The sequence below is a fragment of the Pieris napi genome, chromosome 19 (genome assembly GCF_905475465.1).
Source record: "Pieris napi chromosome 19, ilPieNapi1.2, whole genome shotgun sequence".
Taxonomy (NCBI): domain Eukaryota; kingdom Metazoa; phylum Arthropoda; class Insecta; order Lepidoptera; family Pieridae; genus Pieris; species Pieris napi.
Genome location: NC_062252.1, coordinates 368,682 through 388,642, shown reverse-complemented (window position 1 = coordinate 388,642; position 19,961 = coordinate 368,682). Strand labels below are relative to the sequence as shown.

Below are 19,961 nucleotides of genomic sequence, written 5' to 3'. Positions count from 1 at the left end.
TCGGTCAATTGTCTCTACAAGTTATCAAAGCTCAGTATAAACCTTACGAAAGTTTTGTCGAGTATATATATGTCAAACGATACTTAAGCTGTATAAAGCTTTTGTTAAGACTGAGTCAGACGATTTATATTTTTTTAACTAAAATTTCATAATATTTATTTATTAACACTTTGTTACATTTATAGAAAAACAAATTACATAATACATAAAAATTATAAGGGACGCAACGGGTAAGGAAAAAAACCAAAAAATAATTATGATGGGTAAAGTGCAAGAAGTGCATAACCAAATCTTTAAAAAAAATAGAATCACCAACCTTAAAACCTTAAAAAATTATTAAAATAAACTAAAAAGCTAATCCCACAGATTCATGAATTCTGATGCAATACAAAAGAATAAGAAATACAAGAATTACAAAAGTCACGATTGAGCAGCATACGATGGTTAAGCAATGTAGAAGAGTTAGTAATAGTTGTAATATTAGGCGAATATAGTCTAAAACAAATAATACATATCAAGCAACCTTTTTACCTTTGAACTTTGACTGGTATTTACAAATCAAGTGGGTCTTTAATACCCACGCATATTTGTCACTAAAAGCTCATATTAAGAGGCGTAGGACGAAAAAATCTTTCTTGCTTCTTTATTTTATAAATGTCATACGAGTTATACGTCCCACGCAAACGTCTAATATACCTCTATATTATACTATATAGTGTTGCCCAAAACCGGTCTTGGTCTTGCAGTCTTGGTCTTGTTCTTGCGTTTTCGCAATACCAAGACCAATACCAAGACCGCCTTATTATAGCAAGACCAATACCAAGACTGAACCCTGCAAGACTTGAGCAAGACAATACTTAAGCCTGCAAGACTCTTGCGTCTTGCAGTTAAGACAAACTGAGATTTGGGCGTTATTAAGTAGGTATTTGGTTTCAATCCTCATTTTGAAAAACGTTCCCCAGTATCAAAACCGTAGGTACCTATCACATATCCTAACACTAAACTAAGGGCTGCAGTTGGCAACGTGCCGCTCGTCTGAAAGCACCCTGAAACGTATTGTATTGATTAGGTAGGTAAGTACTTATTATATTTCAACAATTTATGAAGTAGCGTGTTAATACTCACAAATCTGTTCCATGTGATAAAATTTACCTAGAATAACTTTATAGCAAAGTTCATACCTTGTAGGTATCTACCTATAATACATAATATGTTATGCTTGTTTTTGTCTAAAGGCCGATTTACATTATCATTAGTGTTTAGCAGAGTGCTTTAGGATAGTACTTTAGTTGAAACGCTACTTGCTTTAGTAAACGCTACGCTAAAGAACTTGCCTTTCAAGTTGTACTAAAGCACTCTCCTAAACACTAAGATAATGTAAATCGGCCTTTATGTGCAGATCTAACGTTAGTACTCGTAGGTTGGTATGTGCTTAAAATTATAGCTAACAAAATTATATAAACGTCATGTAGGTTAAATTAAAACTAACAGCGAGTCGAGTAGGTCTAGTAACAGTTTTTACAGCACCCAATATTATGGTACAGACGCCAGCACATCAAGCTACTAAAAAAATTATCTATCAAATTTATTCAACAGATTTTCAAGTTTATCGCTAAGGAATTAAGGTTCAAAGTTGATTGGGGAAATGTGACGTTCTGCGAATAAACTGTTGGTCGGTCGGTGTATTATATGCCTACTTATTTGATAATTTACCGACAAAGACGCCGCGGTTCGCAACAAGTGTATCACAGCATTTGACACTGTTTGAGCGCCGCATTCGCCGACAAAGAGTACGGACAGAGGCACTAAAATTGTTACCTATTTTGGTAGGGTTGGTTGGCCTTAAATGACCTTGAAGATGTCCCAGCATTAGGTAGGTATAAATTGAATGCTCTGAGTTTCTTTTATTTAAATACATTCTCATACTTTCTTGAATTCGAACACTACAGCGTTAAAAGCTGTCGGGCGAGATGATAATTAATAACTAAGTAGGTATTGCATCTATTGAATTGCGAATATTTTGATTTCGAAATAATCATTGTTAATATCGGTACTAAAATGTGAGCAGAAAGATTGAAAAGTGTATATGCCATGTCAGTGCTATCAATAAGTTTATTTTAAAAAAGCTCTCTAGTAAGATTTAGAGTTTACCATTCAATTACACACAACAAATTATTGTAAAACAAAAATTATGAAAAAGATATTTAGACTGAGTACTTAGGAAATAAGTAGAAAAAATATTCTATCGTGGATACCGAGTTATTAAAAAGTGGATAAACGTTGTGTTTACTTAATTTTATTTTTCTGTGCTAATGCCAACATTGACAATCCATCAAAATAGGTAAAAATTTAGTCCGCTTCTAGACTTTGTGTTGCCGCCGTCGCTTTCATGTCAAAGGTCGCCGCCACTGCCCATGTTCTAAAGAATAAAATAAGTTTCCGGGTGCTATGAACGGACGCAAATAGATTATGTTGTTCTCGCAAGGAAGAATGTAGTCGTAAGGATAGGTAGATTTTATAAAAAAAATTGTAAGTAATAAAAATATACCTAGATTATATTATTATTACCTATTATACCTTTTTATAGGACATTGCACTGCAAAATTGGAAGTGGGTGATTTTAACAAACCTGAAACGTGGAAAAGCTCCAAATATGAGCGACGTCATATTGCTTTACGCATTTTGTTTTAAAATCACACACTTCCAAAAATCAAGATTTGCAGTGTCGGTTTATCAACTTCTATCGTACCTACTCTAGTAGCGACTATTGTCTTCAGAGATGATTTACTAAATAAATAAAAATAATCGTCGTGTAGGTACGACGATTATTTTTCTAAGGAATACAATTTTTTTGTAGTAGGTACTTACATCGTTTCTTACTTACATATACTTTAACGACAGTACCTACGTAGCAAAGCGCGCCAGTCATGAGTACGACAAATTGCCTAAAAAACCTACCTACGCACACTGTATTGAAATCTGCTAATCTCAACACACTGCTTGTAGCCTGCCTGCTATTATTGGTTGATGAACATTGTACATTGGTGAATGCTCCAGGATAGCCCGCAAGCCCCCACAAATAGTAATAGGCTAATAGGTATTTGCAAGTCTCGCGAGACTTGCGAGACTCTTGCCGCAAGATCAAGACCAAGACCAAGACTGAGAGCGCAATACCAATACCAAGACCAAGACCAGGTGTATTGACGCAAGACAATACCAAGACTGGCCTAAGTCTCGTCTTGGTCTTGCATTTGGGCAACACTAATACTATACCACTCCACGCATATCTATGTCCACTGAATACAAATTGTGTTCGTCATTGTAGCAGTATGCAGCTGTAATTCCGTAGGAGAATTATGTTAGTATTGTTTACATTTGCTCTACGGTAATTGTGTTTAATACACTTTTGACGATTTGCCTGTTTGGTTTGATTAAGATGACTTAGTGATCTTCTTCTTTATACATATCGAAGTCTATACACTATTAACATTCGTAGCGTGAAAGAAAACATAATGAGGGAACCGAAAAGGGAGAGCACAGAAAATCTGAGACACTGTTTTTTTCTAAGTAGACTTTTTAGGCATATGTTTTTATTTAAAATAATTAATTTTAATTATGATTATTTAAGTTATGTATTTTTGAGGTTAGATACTATAACTAGGTCGAAGTCTAGCGAGTCACGTGTCCTTTCACTGACGAAGGTAAAAGGAATGCGCAAAAACTGCTATTTGGCCTAATACTAACCATAATCATGCCTCCTGCTGATAGAGGACAAATCTATGTTTTTAATTTATTTTATTATTATTGATTAACAACTTATTACTTAAGATGGAATATGGTGTAATGGTTACAGCTCCTTACAAACATTGTGTAGAACAAAAAACTTGGCGATTAAAAAGAGTGGCGGAGAGTTTATTGCCAGTTCTTCTCTTCCGTTATACGCCCTTGATTTGAGAACTGGCAGTAAATGTAAGTTAAATGCATTTAATATGTATTTCTTTTTTTGACGTCCATAAGTGTACATTGTGTTACCTATTGATTTTGATTTCATTTGATAAATAATTTACTTATTTGTCCAGATTCCGCTACCAGTACCCGGCTATGCAACGTGAGGCGTATGGTCGAGTGATTACGAAGGCACCACCGAATGTCGTCCGCACACCCGACTATGGAGAAGTAAGTACATTTCTATTCACCAACTATATGATAAGCCTAGACAGGAATAGAATCTATCCCTTTTTTTTCAAATGAGGTCAAGCTTAACGCGGGGACTGTGGGGCTGGGTCTACACTCAAAGCCCTCTGCTATTCAGAGGGGTAGCGAGACCCTACCCACTAAAAACATCGCAGCCCTTCACACGCCCTTAAGATGGGCCTACGGGGTTCGCCAAGGCATTCTGCTAGTAACCCGGGCTTATATCTGACCTACGAGAACTCTCCTAGGCTAAAACTATAAATATACTTACTTATAAAATAAATATCAGTCCAATTACACCGTGTTTAAGTGCTCATCTGACAATTTCCATCATAGCGTAAAGATAAATTGACAGAAAGAGACGAAATATTTATTAAAAATTAAGTTATAAAAGCCCAATAACTGATTAAGTTTTTAGCATACAAAATTATAGTGTTTATTTACGCGCGTATACAGTATACACATTGCCAGTGTGGTATAATACATCTTATTTTTTAGTTTAAAACTTAATTGAAAATAATACTATTTTGCAATATATTTCGCTAGCTTGGCAAAGGCTGTATTTAAATAATATAATAAACACGTCTACTCTAACCTACACAGTACATACAAAATATATTTTCAATATATCAAGCATTTTTGGGGAAATGTGGCAACCAAAACATACTTTCTCAAATAATTTAAATGTAAATTAATAAACATTAAAATTTCAATAACACTGTATTATTAATTAAAGAGATACCAGAATTTAGAACAAAATTATATTAATATACGACATATAATAATAAAAGACCGCTAAAAGTTGTAGACCCTCGTAGACGTCGATAAAAATACTCTTTTAATAAATGCACAAGTTACCAAAAAATCTCGGTAAATGTGAAAGCTTTTATAGGGATCGAAACAAATGCCGAGACCTTTACTAATTTAGATGGCACAATTACGCAACACCAAGCTCAAATCAAATCGTTTTTGACGTTGCTTTTAAGGTAATGATGAAACACCCACACGCAAGGGGCCAAAAACAATAATGTTTGCTTTGTCTTGAATAATCTAAGTGAATCGTTAATAGACTGCCTCGGCCACCGGAAATCGACATTCATGACCATATAGAATTTCGATTACAACAGAAAGTCTTGTATTTTGTCCGAGTTTTCATTTGGTATGGTTTCCGTTGTGTAATACAAGATCAAGGGCGAAAAATTGCTTAAAACTTGGCACGCCCTGACCAAGTTGGTAATTGCAAAAAAACTTGAGAATTACACAATCTCTTGAGAGTTTTCTTTTGTTTTAGTTTTTACAACTTACACGAGTATCGTTGATTACAAGTACTTATTTAAAATTGAATGTTGTTCAAGTACTAAATACTTATTGCTATTTTAACTCACTAACTGTTCAGTGGTTAACTGTGAGTTTAATGCTTTTCGCTTGGCGTTGCGTAGAGTCTCTCTGCACATTTTACCGCATGTACCAGCGTTTAAAGAAAATGCAGCCGATTTTTATCATCGGACCTCAAGGCAGAATACGAAATACCATCCGTATCACCTCGACGTCCGTCGTTCCAAAGGCCGGCAATGCACGGTTATCACTTAACTTCAGGTGAGCCTTCTGCCAATTTGCTCCGTTATATATAACCTGCAAGATCGATTCCTTGTATAAAAAAAAATTTGTGTCGGAAGAACGAATAATGAATGATTAGTGAAGTAGTTCTTCTGAATTTTTCACACACTTCTTCTGCGATTTCCATTTAAACCCAGCGAAATTATTTACGAAATCTTTACAAGACTATTAGTAAGTAGTTCATTGGTATAAACTATAAACTATAAAGTACTATTTCGTTTTTCCGCGAAATTCATTATTCATTGGAAACAATAGACAGTTCCCACCAAATGTATTTTTAGTGTCGATTCAATGTGGGTGGGTGAAACAAGGGAAAGATCGTACAAAGGGAAAATAACAACCGCAAAGAAATGGAGTGAGGGGCGATCTTTCATAATAGCTGGTAGCTAAGTTCCTAAGTATTTGCTATTTTTATTTAAATATGGTTTACAACAGAACAACAGAAATAAGCAGAGATGGCCTAGTGGCTTCAGCGTGCGACTCTCATCCCTGAGGTAGGTTCGATCCACGGCTGCGCATCAATGAACTTTCTCTCTATGTGCGCATTTAACATTCACTCGAACGGTGAAGGAAAACATCGTGAGGAAAATGACATGTCTTAGACCCAAAAAGTCGTGTGTTAGGCACTGTATGCTGATCACCTACTTGCCTTAAGATTGAAAATTGTTCATGAAACAGATTCAGAAATCTGAGGCCCAGACCTAAACAGGTTGTAGCGCCACTGATTTATTTTATTTTTATTTACAACAGATCCTGTTGTAGACATTTTAAAGTCTGATACCCTCTAATAATTAATATATTATGTACGCTATATAATAATTTAGCAGATTAAGTTTTGTGCAACGACGCTATTATAAAAACCATTTACGCACGTGCCCAGTAAGTGGTTCATGATAGCTACGGAAAGAGTATCTACGAAGAAGTAATTGTAGCCAAAAGACAATTGACATAACATGGAAATAAACATTATTTTCACTCAAAATCATCTCGATTATGCTCTAATGGCAAAACTAATAAAAATAACAAACACACTTTAATGTATTAAAGACTATTTTTTAAATCAAAGCATCTTATACTTTACAAACGTTTTCCTCTGTACAAAGTAAATTGGTTCTTTGTTCACTGAAGTGACTTTTCAATCGAGTAACCAAAGGACTTTCAATGTATTTAACTTTGAAAAGTTTAGGTATTAATTTTTCGTTTATACTTAGTGATTAGGTTAGAGTTTCGAAGTATTTATATTGATACAAAGTAATATTTATAACATCTTATGGATCAAGTGTAAGTACGTATAATGTACGTACGGACGAATAATAGCTGTAGCTTTTATTTGTGAGGACATCAAAGAATTGTTTGTCAACTGTCTGTGTTAAAATTATTAATACATATTTACATAGTAACCACTAAATACCACATTATAAACGACGTGGCGTTCCTTACCTAAAGTAAACAAAAAACATTACACTTTAAAACAGAATAAAATTGAAAAATTCCGTTTTTACTTACAAAATAGGCTCCGACCCTGCCAGGATTCGAACCTGGAATCTTCTGATCCGTAGTCAGACGCGTTATCCGTTGCGCCACAGGGCCCATAGACGTCAGAATATAATTTAAAACACATATCCACTAATTTTTGCATTGGTATGTTAATTATATAAATAAAAAATATTATATAATGGTAGGGGAGCCCACGATGCTAAATGGGGATTTACTCGAGCGTCGTAGAGACCTATTGGGATGCAAAGCTTAGATAATAAGAAGAAAAAAATGTTATATGATATATACCTTTTCATCGGTGGGGGAAGCGGCTATAGAGTGTTAAATATGTAAAAAACAACTGTTGCATCGACATCCTCGAGCGCGTCAGATATTGATAGCATCAATGCCCTACGTATTTTTAATAATGTACGTATGTTAATCTGATCGTTTGCATGATGCGGGTGGTTGTATTTAAGGGTTGAAAATGAAAAAAAAATAAAAATTATCGAGCGCGTCAGATTTTCTAAGGGAGTGTTAAGTGCACCAAACAAAAGCTCTCATTCACTAATCTGACGATTTCGATGGGACGCAAACCCACGGCCATTTTCATAATTTGCAAAAAAAAATCGCAATTTTGAAATACTCAAGCGCGTCAGATTAAGATATATGTGGTTCATCTTTATGTTCTAAACGTACTGTCTCATAATCTGACGATTATCTAGAGGGATTCGCCTGATCTGACAAATTTTTTTTAGAAAAACGGTTCATCTAAAGGGCCATCCCTGCAACTTCCCGCTAATTCCATTCCTGGGCGCTTAAAATTGATATTTTGAGCTCGCTGAGTTCAAAGAAATAACATTTCTATGCATTTGAGCTCTCCCAGCTCGAAAGTCTGATAGAAGTTTCATAGAACACTATTTTTGGAATTTTCAAACCGCAATAACTTTTGAATGGATCAAGCAATTTTCACGCGGTTGGCGGCATTCGACGCAGTTTTATCATCATCATAAGTAATTTTGCAATTTTAATTGATCGAAACACAAATTTCGGAGTAAACCCGAAAAAACACTTTTTCGGGTTTCTTTCGTTCACGATATCTCTCGAACTAATCAACCGCTTTTGACCAGCTTGGTGGCGATCGACGTGGTTTTTTCAAGCTCAAAGGCGGATTAGTTTTTGAAGTTGATCGATAAAGAAACCACTTTTAAAAAAAATATTTCTTATTTTTTTAAGATTTTTCAAAATTTCTCAAAATCTATCGGTCCGAATCGGTTCAAATTCACAGGAAATGTAATTTTGAGGGAAATATTTAGAACGCCGTTTAGTAGATTCCGATCGGTTTAAGGAAATGGAGGCATCACGCAGCTGCACGCATTTAACTTTATCGACGAATTTTTGTTATGTCGGCTTGCGGAAATCGTCAGATTATATATTTTTCATTATTCTGGAATTATTTCCTTCAAAATAAAAAAAAAATTAGCTACGCTCGAGAATGTCGAGATGACGTTTTTTTTTACAACTTTGTTGCCCTCCCCTTTTTTCCGTCACTCTCAAATTGTCAGATTAGTGGAATATACACTTTTTAGGATGTAATTAACTCACCCTACCTTAATCTGACGCGCTCGGGAATTTCTGATGGTCAATTTTTTTTTACTAATCTGATCCTGTCTCCTTCACGCGCGGCCTTATATATGGGCCTCATATTTTGTGGAGGTACTTAACCGGGTACAAGGTATCCCCCTATATATTAATCTGCCGCGCTTTAGTAAATCCCGAAATCCCCTCTTGGGCTCCCCTACCATAAGTCTCCTTGTTCTCTTCGCTAGTAAGTTGATGTTAATTTTTCATCTAGGAGCACTCACAGGTATTTAATTGTTTTGGTTCTATTACACTTATAATTATAAATAAAAAATTAAATACTTTTATGTTTAATTTAATATAAATTTAGAGTCATATCATAATTTGACGTTTATAAGAGTACAAAGGTTACCTAAACAAATATACATCGTCTTTTACGATAAATAGCTTTATTTAACTTAAAGCTGATCTAAATCTAATATGCTAAAATCAAATGCAACAAACGAGGAAGGTCATTACCGCAGCTCTACCACTGCATACATTATGCGGCTAAATTTACATTTTAAACTGTTGTTTAGATTGTTAGCCTAAAAGGGTTTGTGATGTATTGTAACATGTTAACAATTCCGATATACATATTTTATTTACGCAAGTGTCATTCATTAGAAATACACCACAATTATTCATATTAAGTGTATCTTCTAAGATTTCTTCTATAGCTGAAGCATAACAGCAAGCAAAATTGTTATTATTTTTCTTCCGACTGTCTTTAAGCCACACCGCTTTTAAGTAAAAAAAAACTTCACAATTTCATGGATAAGCGTCTCAGCCCGCCATTTTGTCTTCAAAAAGCGGGAAGGAGAAAGACGAGGTAGTTAAACATGATAAATGTCTAATCTAATTTGATATTTCAATTGTTACACAGACATTATTTTTCCATAACGTGATAATAAATCTGTATTTCTTTATGAATAAAATTATTTATTTCTCTGTAAAAAAATTAAACTCAAATTTCACGGCTTTTCCTAAAAAAATATGTCTTTTTATCACAGCGAAAACACAATTTGACAGGTAATTCGAAAGGTTGCTTTATTTTTGCGAAAAAGTGGAGTTAATACGGTGCAACTGCGACGCTGTGGTCTCCTACGGCGACGCGGGTGGGCTGCAGGATCATCCTCCCTGGCCCTCTCCACCTCTTCCTTATGGTGCATGACGGCTTCACAGAATCTCTGGAAGATTTCCCACATGCCGTCACTGTCCGAGCTTGTAACTGCTACTCTCACAATGTTATCGAGAGTAGCGTCCTCGCCCTGTAGCACGCCCAGTAGAGGCCTCCTTCCATCTCCCATGCTAGGCATCACCATCAACGGTGGTGTGTCAACCCACTCCAAGCACTGGATCCTTAAATAATTATGGTAAATAAAATGCGGTACGGTATGCGGTCTATACATAGTGCGTACGCGACAGCGGTTAAAATTTTACTCACCTGCATACTTCTGCCATTACGCCGGAACACCACATACAATTTCCGGTTTCTGTATCAATGTCAAAACCAACAATTGACATGCTTCTTTGACTGACACCGATTTAGCACAAACAGGTTTATTGTAATTGATAACCCACTTATAATTATGTTTTAATGGTGTACAAAGTTATTTAGTACGTAATTTACTTATAAGCTATAAATATTCTTAATAAATAAAATAATAATATTGTTATTTTATGATACTTATTTTATTAATTTATACATCATTGTATCGATATTATGAATAAGTATACGTCACCTATTGTAAAGTATGCATTTTATCGAGTTTCCAGTATGGCTACCGTGTCGAGGCTATTATTAATTATTCAGATCAAAGGTTCAGATCATCGTGTACATGTATGTGGTAAAATACCTGTTCAACAGAATTCTGAAATTGAAATTGTAAAAGTAAATGTTAATTACAGAACATATGAATGAATAATAATTAGTATTTTGTAATTTAAATATTTTGCTAAAAGGGTGTACTTTTTGGATTAATGCGCTCTTAATTAACAGGATATCACAAGTATTTTTATTTTACAATTATGAATTTTCAGTTCTGCGTGCATACCATGCTCGTCCAATTTGGTGATTTGGCATTTTTTTCTTTCTTATAACATTTATTTATATAGAAATCGCTTGTTATTTACTATATAAGTGTAAATAAATAATTTTATATACGACATTAATAATTAATCTTTGTGAAGCATGGAGGTTTAATGATTTCTTCGTAAAATGTATATAACTAAAGATTGTGAAATGTCATCCCATCAAAAACAAATGTGAAATGGGTGTGAAATCCCAACTATACCTAAGAGTTCTTTGCCGTTATAAATAAGACCGAAATGTGTGTTTGTTCAATAAACACATTATTCATATAAAAATATAACTTAGTATCAATTGAGGCTGGGACTTTGATCTCCAGATCTATCAATCTCAGACATTTCTATAGATTTTTAGTAATGAGGAGGTCAAATGTTTTTTTTTTATAATATACGCGGCCACGTGATTTAATGGTAGACTTTTACTTAGATTGACTACAAAATAGCTGATACGGAATTCAAAAGAATCGCTCAATAGCGATTAATTTTTGATAAATCTCGAACTTGTGTAAGGATAAAGTGGCGGGTAAAAGGAGACTTTGCCGCAGACGTCATGGTTAAAAACCTTCGGCGATGCAAAGCATCAAGTTATATTCTAAAGCTTGGAAAAATACTCTAAGGACCTTAAAATAATATAGTGCAATAGAAAGATCCCTGCTCACCTCTATGTCTAATATGGCTGTATCTAATATAAAATAATATTTTAATGAGCAATAAAATATGCAATATGGGTATTCATTCTGAATACGGCGTTGAATTGTTTGCTTGAAATTCAATTTAGTTATTCTGGGAGCGAAAACTGTGCCGTCAGTTCCGAACCGATGGGCAGAAACTGCGCCTCGATGATTACTGGGATATTTTCAATATATTTCAAGTTTTATTCGGTTACAAGAACTAAAAAAGAGCAATTTAAAAAATCAAACGCGTGCAAGCAGAATTCCGGCGTAATCTCGGAGATGGCAAATATACCTATATATATATATATATATATATTTGGTAACCTTAAACCTTTTAGCATAAAGGTTTTCGGTTAATTTTATAAAAATTACTTAATTGTATAACAGTTTTACAATATTTTTAGTTAAAATTTGGCCATGGCTGTTAATAAATAAGTAATGTCTCTTATTGTGTTTCAGTATAAATTATTTTGTTACAGATGTTCGGAATGCTGAACGTTCCCCATACATCTGGCAAAATCCTGCGGTTCCCGGGACCTTCAAGACCTCGAGGCGGGTCCACTTTCATGGTGCCACCTCAACGGGACAGGTAAGCGATTGACGACATATTACACCTTACCACAGATTAAAGATCAATGATATTTGCGTCATAATCTAGAGGATTGACGCTCATGAGAACGGTAATTATTGAAATTTGGTATATTAAATATAATAAAAAAATGTTCCACTTTTCTCTCATTGTCGCCATCATTTTCCAATTCTTCCCCGCTATCCCTTTTATTCCATATGTCCAGGTTACTGGTGGGCGTCCTCTCTTTTTTAGGTGTATTACCATAAATAAACATGTATAAACGATTTTATACTTTTGGAACTACATAGTGCATCCTAGAAGATTGATAGTAGTAGTTCCACATAGTGGTGGTGCGCGGCAAAAACTGATTTAAGAAACGCTCAGTCGTGGAACGACGTTAGACGACTTCAGTATAAGAAAATTATTAATCAAATATATTAAACCTAGTTATATTTTGGTAGATTTGAGGCACTGAAGAAGCTTATAAGACAAGAACATATCCGCGAACTACAGAGGAAATATGAAACAGAGCAGAAACATGAACTGAAGGAAATCGTTGCGGGTAGAGGGTAAGAAAATACATAAATTTGTTTTATTAATATTATAGAATGGTTTGAAGAACTTTGTACCTACAGTGCCCCGGTACAGCGAAAAATTCTTGTTTTTCGGTGAAAGCATTCGAATATTTAGCCAAATTAATTTGATTTCCATGCGGGTACGGGAAGTAAATAAAACATTTAGAGAGCAGTGTTGGCCTAGTGGTTTCATCCCTCAGGTCATAGGTTCGATCCCCGGCTGTGCACTATTGGACTTTTTGTCTATGTGCGAATTTGACATTCGCTCTAACGGTGAAGGAAACATCGTGAGGCTTGCCTTGGAGCCTAAAAGTCGAAACCGTGTGTAAGGCCACAGGTTTTTTTTTAATTAGTATGTATTTTTTATGTTACTAGTAATCAGGATCAAGTACTTGAAAATGGAGAGTGCGTTTGCAGCCATCAAACGATTTAAACACTATGCGTTGTAACTTTTTTTGGTAGTTACATAGTAAGCATGTTAATTTATTTAATATAAACTATTCTCGCTTAATAACACATTTCATTTGCTATATTAAACCATTCACAGTTGCCACAAACGAACCCAAAACCATTACGCTCCTGAGTATAAAATTTAAGTCGAATTTTAGGATACCAACGTAAGCGTTTGAAAGAATTTTCTAATTTCTTTCTCTTCCGTAATACCAAGTGAAAATTAAATTCATTGACGTCAAAAATCTTAATCCCCAGCTGCTCGTAATTACGAATTCGCATAGAGCGGGCTTTTCGCTAAATTTTTATAGCATTTTCAAATCCCCTTTGTTCATTAATTAACACAAGACTTTTGACGATTATTTTATATGTGAGGCTTAGTAGATGTCATATTGTATTTGATATCGGATTTGTGGCAAAGAACTGTCAGACGTAAATATAAAATACAGTTTAGAAGTGAAATAGGTTTCGTAGCACTTCTAAATAATAGAATGTCCTTTTGTATATAAGCGATACGTAATGTTAAAGTATCCAATGAGACAAAAAATAATTTCCACTACAGTTTACTCAGCAAAGAAGCTTTATAAATTTATTTGACATATATACTTAATCTCTGTCGTAAATTTTGTCTCTGTGGTCTTAACTGTCATATTAATTCAAGTTTATTTAAGGGGTTATAATTATTAAACATACTAAACGCTGTGTAGAACCAAAGTAGATTAATAATAGCATAGGAGATATTAATCGCCCAAATATTCTCAGAGAACGATTCAAAGCGAGGTATTTCATTATTGTTTAGCAAGTTACAAACTACAAAGACGGCACACTTGTGAAATTGAAAGTTAGAATGTTCATAAATCCACTTCAGCTACCGCAAAAGATGTTATTAAATTTTAAAACTTGGTTACAACGCCTCGTAAAGTTTAAGGAGTGTATTAGCTGAGTTTGCTACAGACACTTTTATGCGCTGTGCGGATTATTAAGGAAATTGATTAAAAATGTATAATAATGTGCAACGAAATGTTAAAACATTTCCATTAGAGACAAATAAATGTATACAGGAAAGTATAACATAATATCCTTAATAAATATAATATGTTTTGTGCGGGTAAAGTAAACAATACACAAATAGAAACTTTTATTAAAGCTAGGTAGGTGGGGTGGGGTGTATTTTAATAATATGTGAAAGCCGCCTCAATCAAGTAATAAAACTGTAGACGAAGGTCACTTCTGCCTACTGAAGTCTCTTAGGGAGTAATTTTAATTCAGTGATTAAATATTTTCTGCTCTTCAGCAATGAGGAGTATCCGTATGGGGCGTATGGTGAGCAGGAACCTCGAGGCCTGCAGCCCCTTGAGTACGCAGCTGATGACCCCACCGCTAGGCACAACAAGTAAGTCGATTGAAGCTTTTCAGCCTTTTTATAAAAAAAAAACAAATCAAGCTAATTCTTATGTCAAGCTGCATTATCAAATGTTCATTAGTTACATAATTTATGACAATGAAAAATATTTAGATGTATTGGAGTGAACAATAATGGATACTTTCAGGAAACCAACTGCCGGCAGCCGTCAAGTATCCCAGTTCTCGCGTTACTCCGATGTGATGCTTCCACCAGTTCGCCGTACCGTTTACCCGTTCATGGACTACCCTATCCCTGAATATATCCCCTACTACTGAGCCCCTCCCTCGATCAGAGGCATCAGACATTCCCAGGGGCAACCCTCGTACAACTCTTCAGGCTTTAAAACCCATTTATATCAGTATTAATGGTCATATCTATACCATATCGCTTTCGCTTCTCGACGCGAGCTTTGCGTTATTTTTTTATAAGTGAAATTTATTACGTAGATTCGAATTTTATCTAATATTTTTATAGTGTAAGATTAGATGTTTTAGGACTTCCATATGACAATAATTGTTTTTTATTAATATACAAGATCAATTAATTTCCCGTCAATTCGGCGAACGACAATAATAATCTACAATCGATGTTTAGTGTAAGATGTTTGTTAGTGATAATTGAACCTTGGAATCTTCTGTGGAATCCCACAATTGTATGTTCCGCGGCGTTCAGTCTGAGCCCGACGAAAACGTGGAATAAAACTATACAGCTGTGCTACTCAAGTATATTTGTGTACCTGGCCATAACAGGATATCTAGTCGATATTTGTTTCACCTCAGCTAAATCAATTTAATCGCATTTATTTTAAAGTTAGTAGATCGTTTGAATACCATATAAATATCGTATTATAATATGATTAGACGCTAAGTACTTACTAAAACTTTCAAAAGCCTTCGAGACGGCAGTCGGTGTCGGCTGTGCTGTTTTCGATTGACGTTACATGGGTAGGCACAACTGGACACCGACAAAAATGCTTTAACTACATTTAAATGTTTCATGTTTATAGATTATTTGTAAATTAGCAGAAGTGCGACACGCGCTTATGTATTGATTAATACATAGGATTAGGTAAAGCAGCCTGATGCAAGTCCATACACAACAATAGAGTGAAACCAGAGGGCGCTTTACAGCGTATAATATTTTTTTATTTTAAAACTATATATATATATATAGGCTGCGTAACGTTGTTAACTATTTGTGTATTATGTATTGTGTCAAATCTTTCGACTTGTATTACGACGAACCGTCGGCATAACTTACAGACTATGAAATTTGGCTTTAAAATATTGTATTACTTATTACAGCTTTAAGCTAGTCAATATTCGTTATCCTTCTATTTAAAATGGACAGTCGTCCTTTCCTACATTACTAATGTATACAATCGTTTATTTATATACAATATTTTAACAATATTCTGTAGAGATTTACAAACTTATTTTAATATCTATGGATCGATAGTTGAAATTGAGCATGTCATTCATATTCTGATCAATAATTAGGTGTTATAATTGTAATTGGTGTACTTAGATGTGCATAACATATCCTGTCAGTGCGACATTTCTTATCATATCGAAACTAAAATTTTGAAAAATAATTTTTGTGAGTTAAGTATATATAACTAATAAATGACAATAATATGCTGATATTGTAAATTATGACAATAAATTATATCTCTTGACAATAAAATGTTTAGAATGAGTGTAATTGTATTAAGATGTAATTATCTATAGAATTTAATGTTTAAATTTTAATTGGTGTTTCAATTTTTTGAAATAAAGATAGTTACATACTCCTGAGCACAAAGTTTTTTTATTTATATACCTAATTCCTCTTCATGCGTCAAACTAAACAGGCTGCTGGCTTGTTTCTTGATAGATAATAAATAAAAAAATAGGACTATTAAGTCCTTTTAACGTTTTTATAAGCCTCTTGCCTCTCGCCATTGCTGGCTTCGGCTTGCGAATTAACATCCGTCATCAAGGCATCTCGGAAATTTGTATTCTTTTAAAAAAATATTATAATAGATATAATTGTAAGGGGTTCGGATTATACCTATTTACATTACTAGATTACTTAGGTTACTAATAGGTATTTATGTTATTTTACTATGGTTTTAGAACCGAAAGTCGCTATTTATAATATCAAATTTCGGAAACGGGCCATTATAAGCAGTGAGTTAGGATTTATAGACCAGTGCCGATAATTTTTGAAACCAAAAAAAATTACAGTAGGATGAAACCCATTAGAAAAGCAGGGGAATATGATCAAAATGAAAGGAAAAATAAATTACGGTCGATCTGAGGTCGGGAAGGGGTAGGGGGGGGAGTTTTAAGGGTAAAAAACGGTTTACCTCGATTTCCGGCAAAACTAAAAGTCCTATCGAAGAAAGTTAAATGGCAAAGTTGTAGGTAATAAAAAGATCTAAAACTTTTGTATTCACACATTTTTCACATAACCTCAAAATTGGTGTGAAAAATTCAAAAAACCAAGTTTTTGGTTTTTTATTTTTATCTTTAACAAAAATATTTTTTTTTTAACGAAATTTGGTGAAAACTTACCTTTCTATGTCCCAAATACACTGTAATTTATTTGATTAAAAATATTTATTTGTTCGCCTTATTTTGAATTAATATCGAAAAAACACCCTAATTTTCAATCGAAAATTCTGACGTCAAAATTTCAGCTTTTTTCAATAAGTTGGTGTGTTTTCAGTTCGTTGAAATCTCTACTTTTCTATGGTAAAAAAATATATATATATTACCATAGAAAATCTTCTCAGAAAATGCAAAACATCGTATGCAGTAACGCCCAGACCCGTCATACCCTTCCCTACTTCTCTATGCCTATTTATTACTATTTTAAGATAACTTATATATACCTGAGTGACCTAAAAAAAAAGTTTAGCCTTTATATGGGCTAAAATTTTCGTATTTCATACAGAAGTAAGGAAGGGGATGACAGGTCTGGGCGTTACTGCATACGATTTTTTGCGTTTTCTGAGAAGATTTACTATGGTAATATATATATATATTTTTACCATAGGAAAGTAGAGATTTCAACGAACTGAAAGCACACCAACTTTTTGAAAAAAGCTGAAATTTTGACGTCAGAATTTTCGATTGAAAATTAGGGTGTTTTTTCGATATTAATTCAAAATAAGGCGAACAAATAAGTATTTTTAATCAAATAAATTACAGTGTATTTGGGACATAGAAAGGTAAGTTTTCACCAAATTTCGTTAAAAAAAAAATATTTTTGTTAAAGATAAAAATAAAAAACCAAGAACTTGGTTTTTTGAATTTTTCACACCAATTTTGAGGTTATGTGAAAAATGTGTGAATACAAAAGTTTTAGATCTTTTTATTACCTACAACTTTGCCATTTAACTTTCTTCGATAGGACTTGTAGTTTTGCCGGAAATCGAGATAAACCGTTTTTTACCCTTAAAACTCCCCCCCCCCCCCCCCCCTTCCCGACCTCAGATCGACCGTAATTTATTTTTCCTTTCATTTTGATCATATTCCCCTGCCTTTCTAATGGGTTTCATCCTACTGTAATTTTTTTCACTTTTTATTTATTTTGAAGGCTATCTGCACTGGTCTATTAATGTATTTTAAAGTTTTGTTTTGTTTTTCAAAATAAGCCAAAAATGCGACATCAAAAATTTATTAAAAAGTACCATTTTAAATCCTTTTTCTCATTTATAAAAAAAATTGTTAAACTTGGCTTGCAGAATTTAAAAACAACCATTTTTCTTAGCTCTCCAACAATGCCTAGCATTTAGGAACTTATTTCAAAGGAACTGAAATAAATTGATCACATACACTCACTCGTCAAGGCGGTTTTCTAATCGCCGGTTACCTCGGTCGTCGTGTTCTAACCATAAAGAAGTCGATGGCATATTATTAAGTAGATACTTGATATAATTTCGCTGTTAAACCTCAAAAACCATATTAGGTGCGCGTGCTGATTCCCAACTAGTGAGCCAAATTGAGACTGAGCAAAAGTATTGGAGGCTACTTCTTAAACGAATCATTTCAGTAATCGAGTTTTTAGCAGAAAGTGGTCTTGGGGTAGCGGCAAAATTGTTGGTTCACCTCACAATGGAAATTATTTACGCTTGTTAGAATTAATAGCCCATAACTGAACATATCAATATATATTTCCTTCATTAACAATCAGGCTTCTACCTATCGAAGCTTACGGACTAATTTCAACGATGAATAAGTTAGAAACAGGAATAATGACAATTACGTGGAACGGAATCCTAGAACGCTTGCAAGCGACTAGTGTTTCGCTGCAGTCGTCTGATCATGACCTTAATACGGGATATGCCATTTATGAATCATTAAATGGCTACGTCCAAACAATGCGATCCACATTTTCAGATATTAAAGCAAGAGCCGACCAACTGTGACGATTACCAGCAACATACATCAAGATGAATCAAGCTAAATACAAAGTACGACCATTTTTACACTCGATTACTTTGTTTAAAATCAAATCAGGTTTTTAATGTTATTATTGATATCGCCCTGTCTGCTTTAACTAAACGTATGAAAGTATATCATAAGATTTAGTGTTTTTGAAGTAGTTCGATAGCTATAATCTCTTACAACAGAAGAGATTTTGGAAAATTCCACAAGTATGGTGAGGGCTGACGAAGATATTTGGACAACAGCCTAGTTGGCGAATTAGTGCAGTTATTTTTTTTTTTTAAACAGGGACCCCTACATCCTAGCCTATCAGCCACGCAATCAGGCAGATTTGTGACCGAGTGGCCAAGCAGCAGGGGAGTGTCAAAATCTCCCCTCTCTTAAAGGGTTGGCGTCTCCCGCCGGGCCCGGGCGACAACTACTCCGAAAATATCGTCATAATATTTATAGGCGAGTCGGGGCCCGCTGCCTGGCGCCACCTGCGTTAACTCTCGTGCTATTTTTGTGAGTGACATATCTGACAATCTCAATCGCAGAATTTTTCTAGCTGCGATCTGTGCTCAAGCAACGTGTGCAGTTAGTTGTGGCTACTGTTATTGACAGCAAGAAATAGGAACCTCTGGAACAGCAATTTTATAAACTTTTATTATACGATTCTTTAGAATCGTGTTTCCCAACTTTGATATTGCCTTGCGCATTTACTTGTCTCTCACGATCACTAATTGCAATGGCGAACGTTCATTTTCAATATTAAATGGTATTAAAAATGAATTAAGGAACACGATGGGCCAAGAACGTCTTTATCATCTCACTTTGTTCAATATAGAGCATGATTTGCTTAAAGAAGTTGAT

At 34.4% G+C, this 19,961-nt stretch overlaps 1 protein-coding gene and 1 non-coding gene across 2 annotated transcripts in view; one reads left to right on the top strand and one right to left on the bottom strand.

Moving 5' to 3' along the window:
* The window catches only part of LOC125059417, a 53,991-nt gene extending 37,522 nt beyond the window's left edge, over nt 1–16,469 (top strand). The window contains exons 4-8 of the mRNA XM_047663835.1: nt 4,080–4,176; nt 12,152–12,261; nt 12,705–12,812; nt 14,563–14,661; nt 14,819–16,469. Coding sequence (XP_047519791.1) covers nt 4,080–4,176; nt 12,152–12,261; nt 12,705–12,812; nt 14,563–14,661; nt 14,819–14,948 — 544 coding nt within the window. The 3' untranslated portion in view covers nt 14,949–16,469. The remainder of the gene's footprint in view (nt 1–4,079; nt 4,177–12,151; nt 12,262–12,704; nt 12,813–14,562; nt 14,662–14,818) is intronic.
* On the bottom strand, nt 7,329–7,401 carry Trnar-acg. The gene has a single exon. It is a non-coding gene; the product is annotated as a tRNA-Arg (tRNA).
* Nucleotides 16,470–19,961: the final 3,492 nt, after the last annotated feature.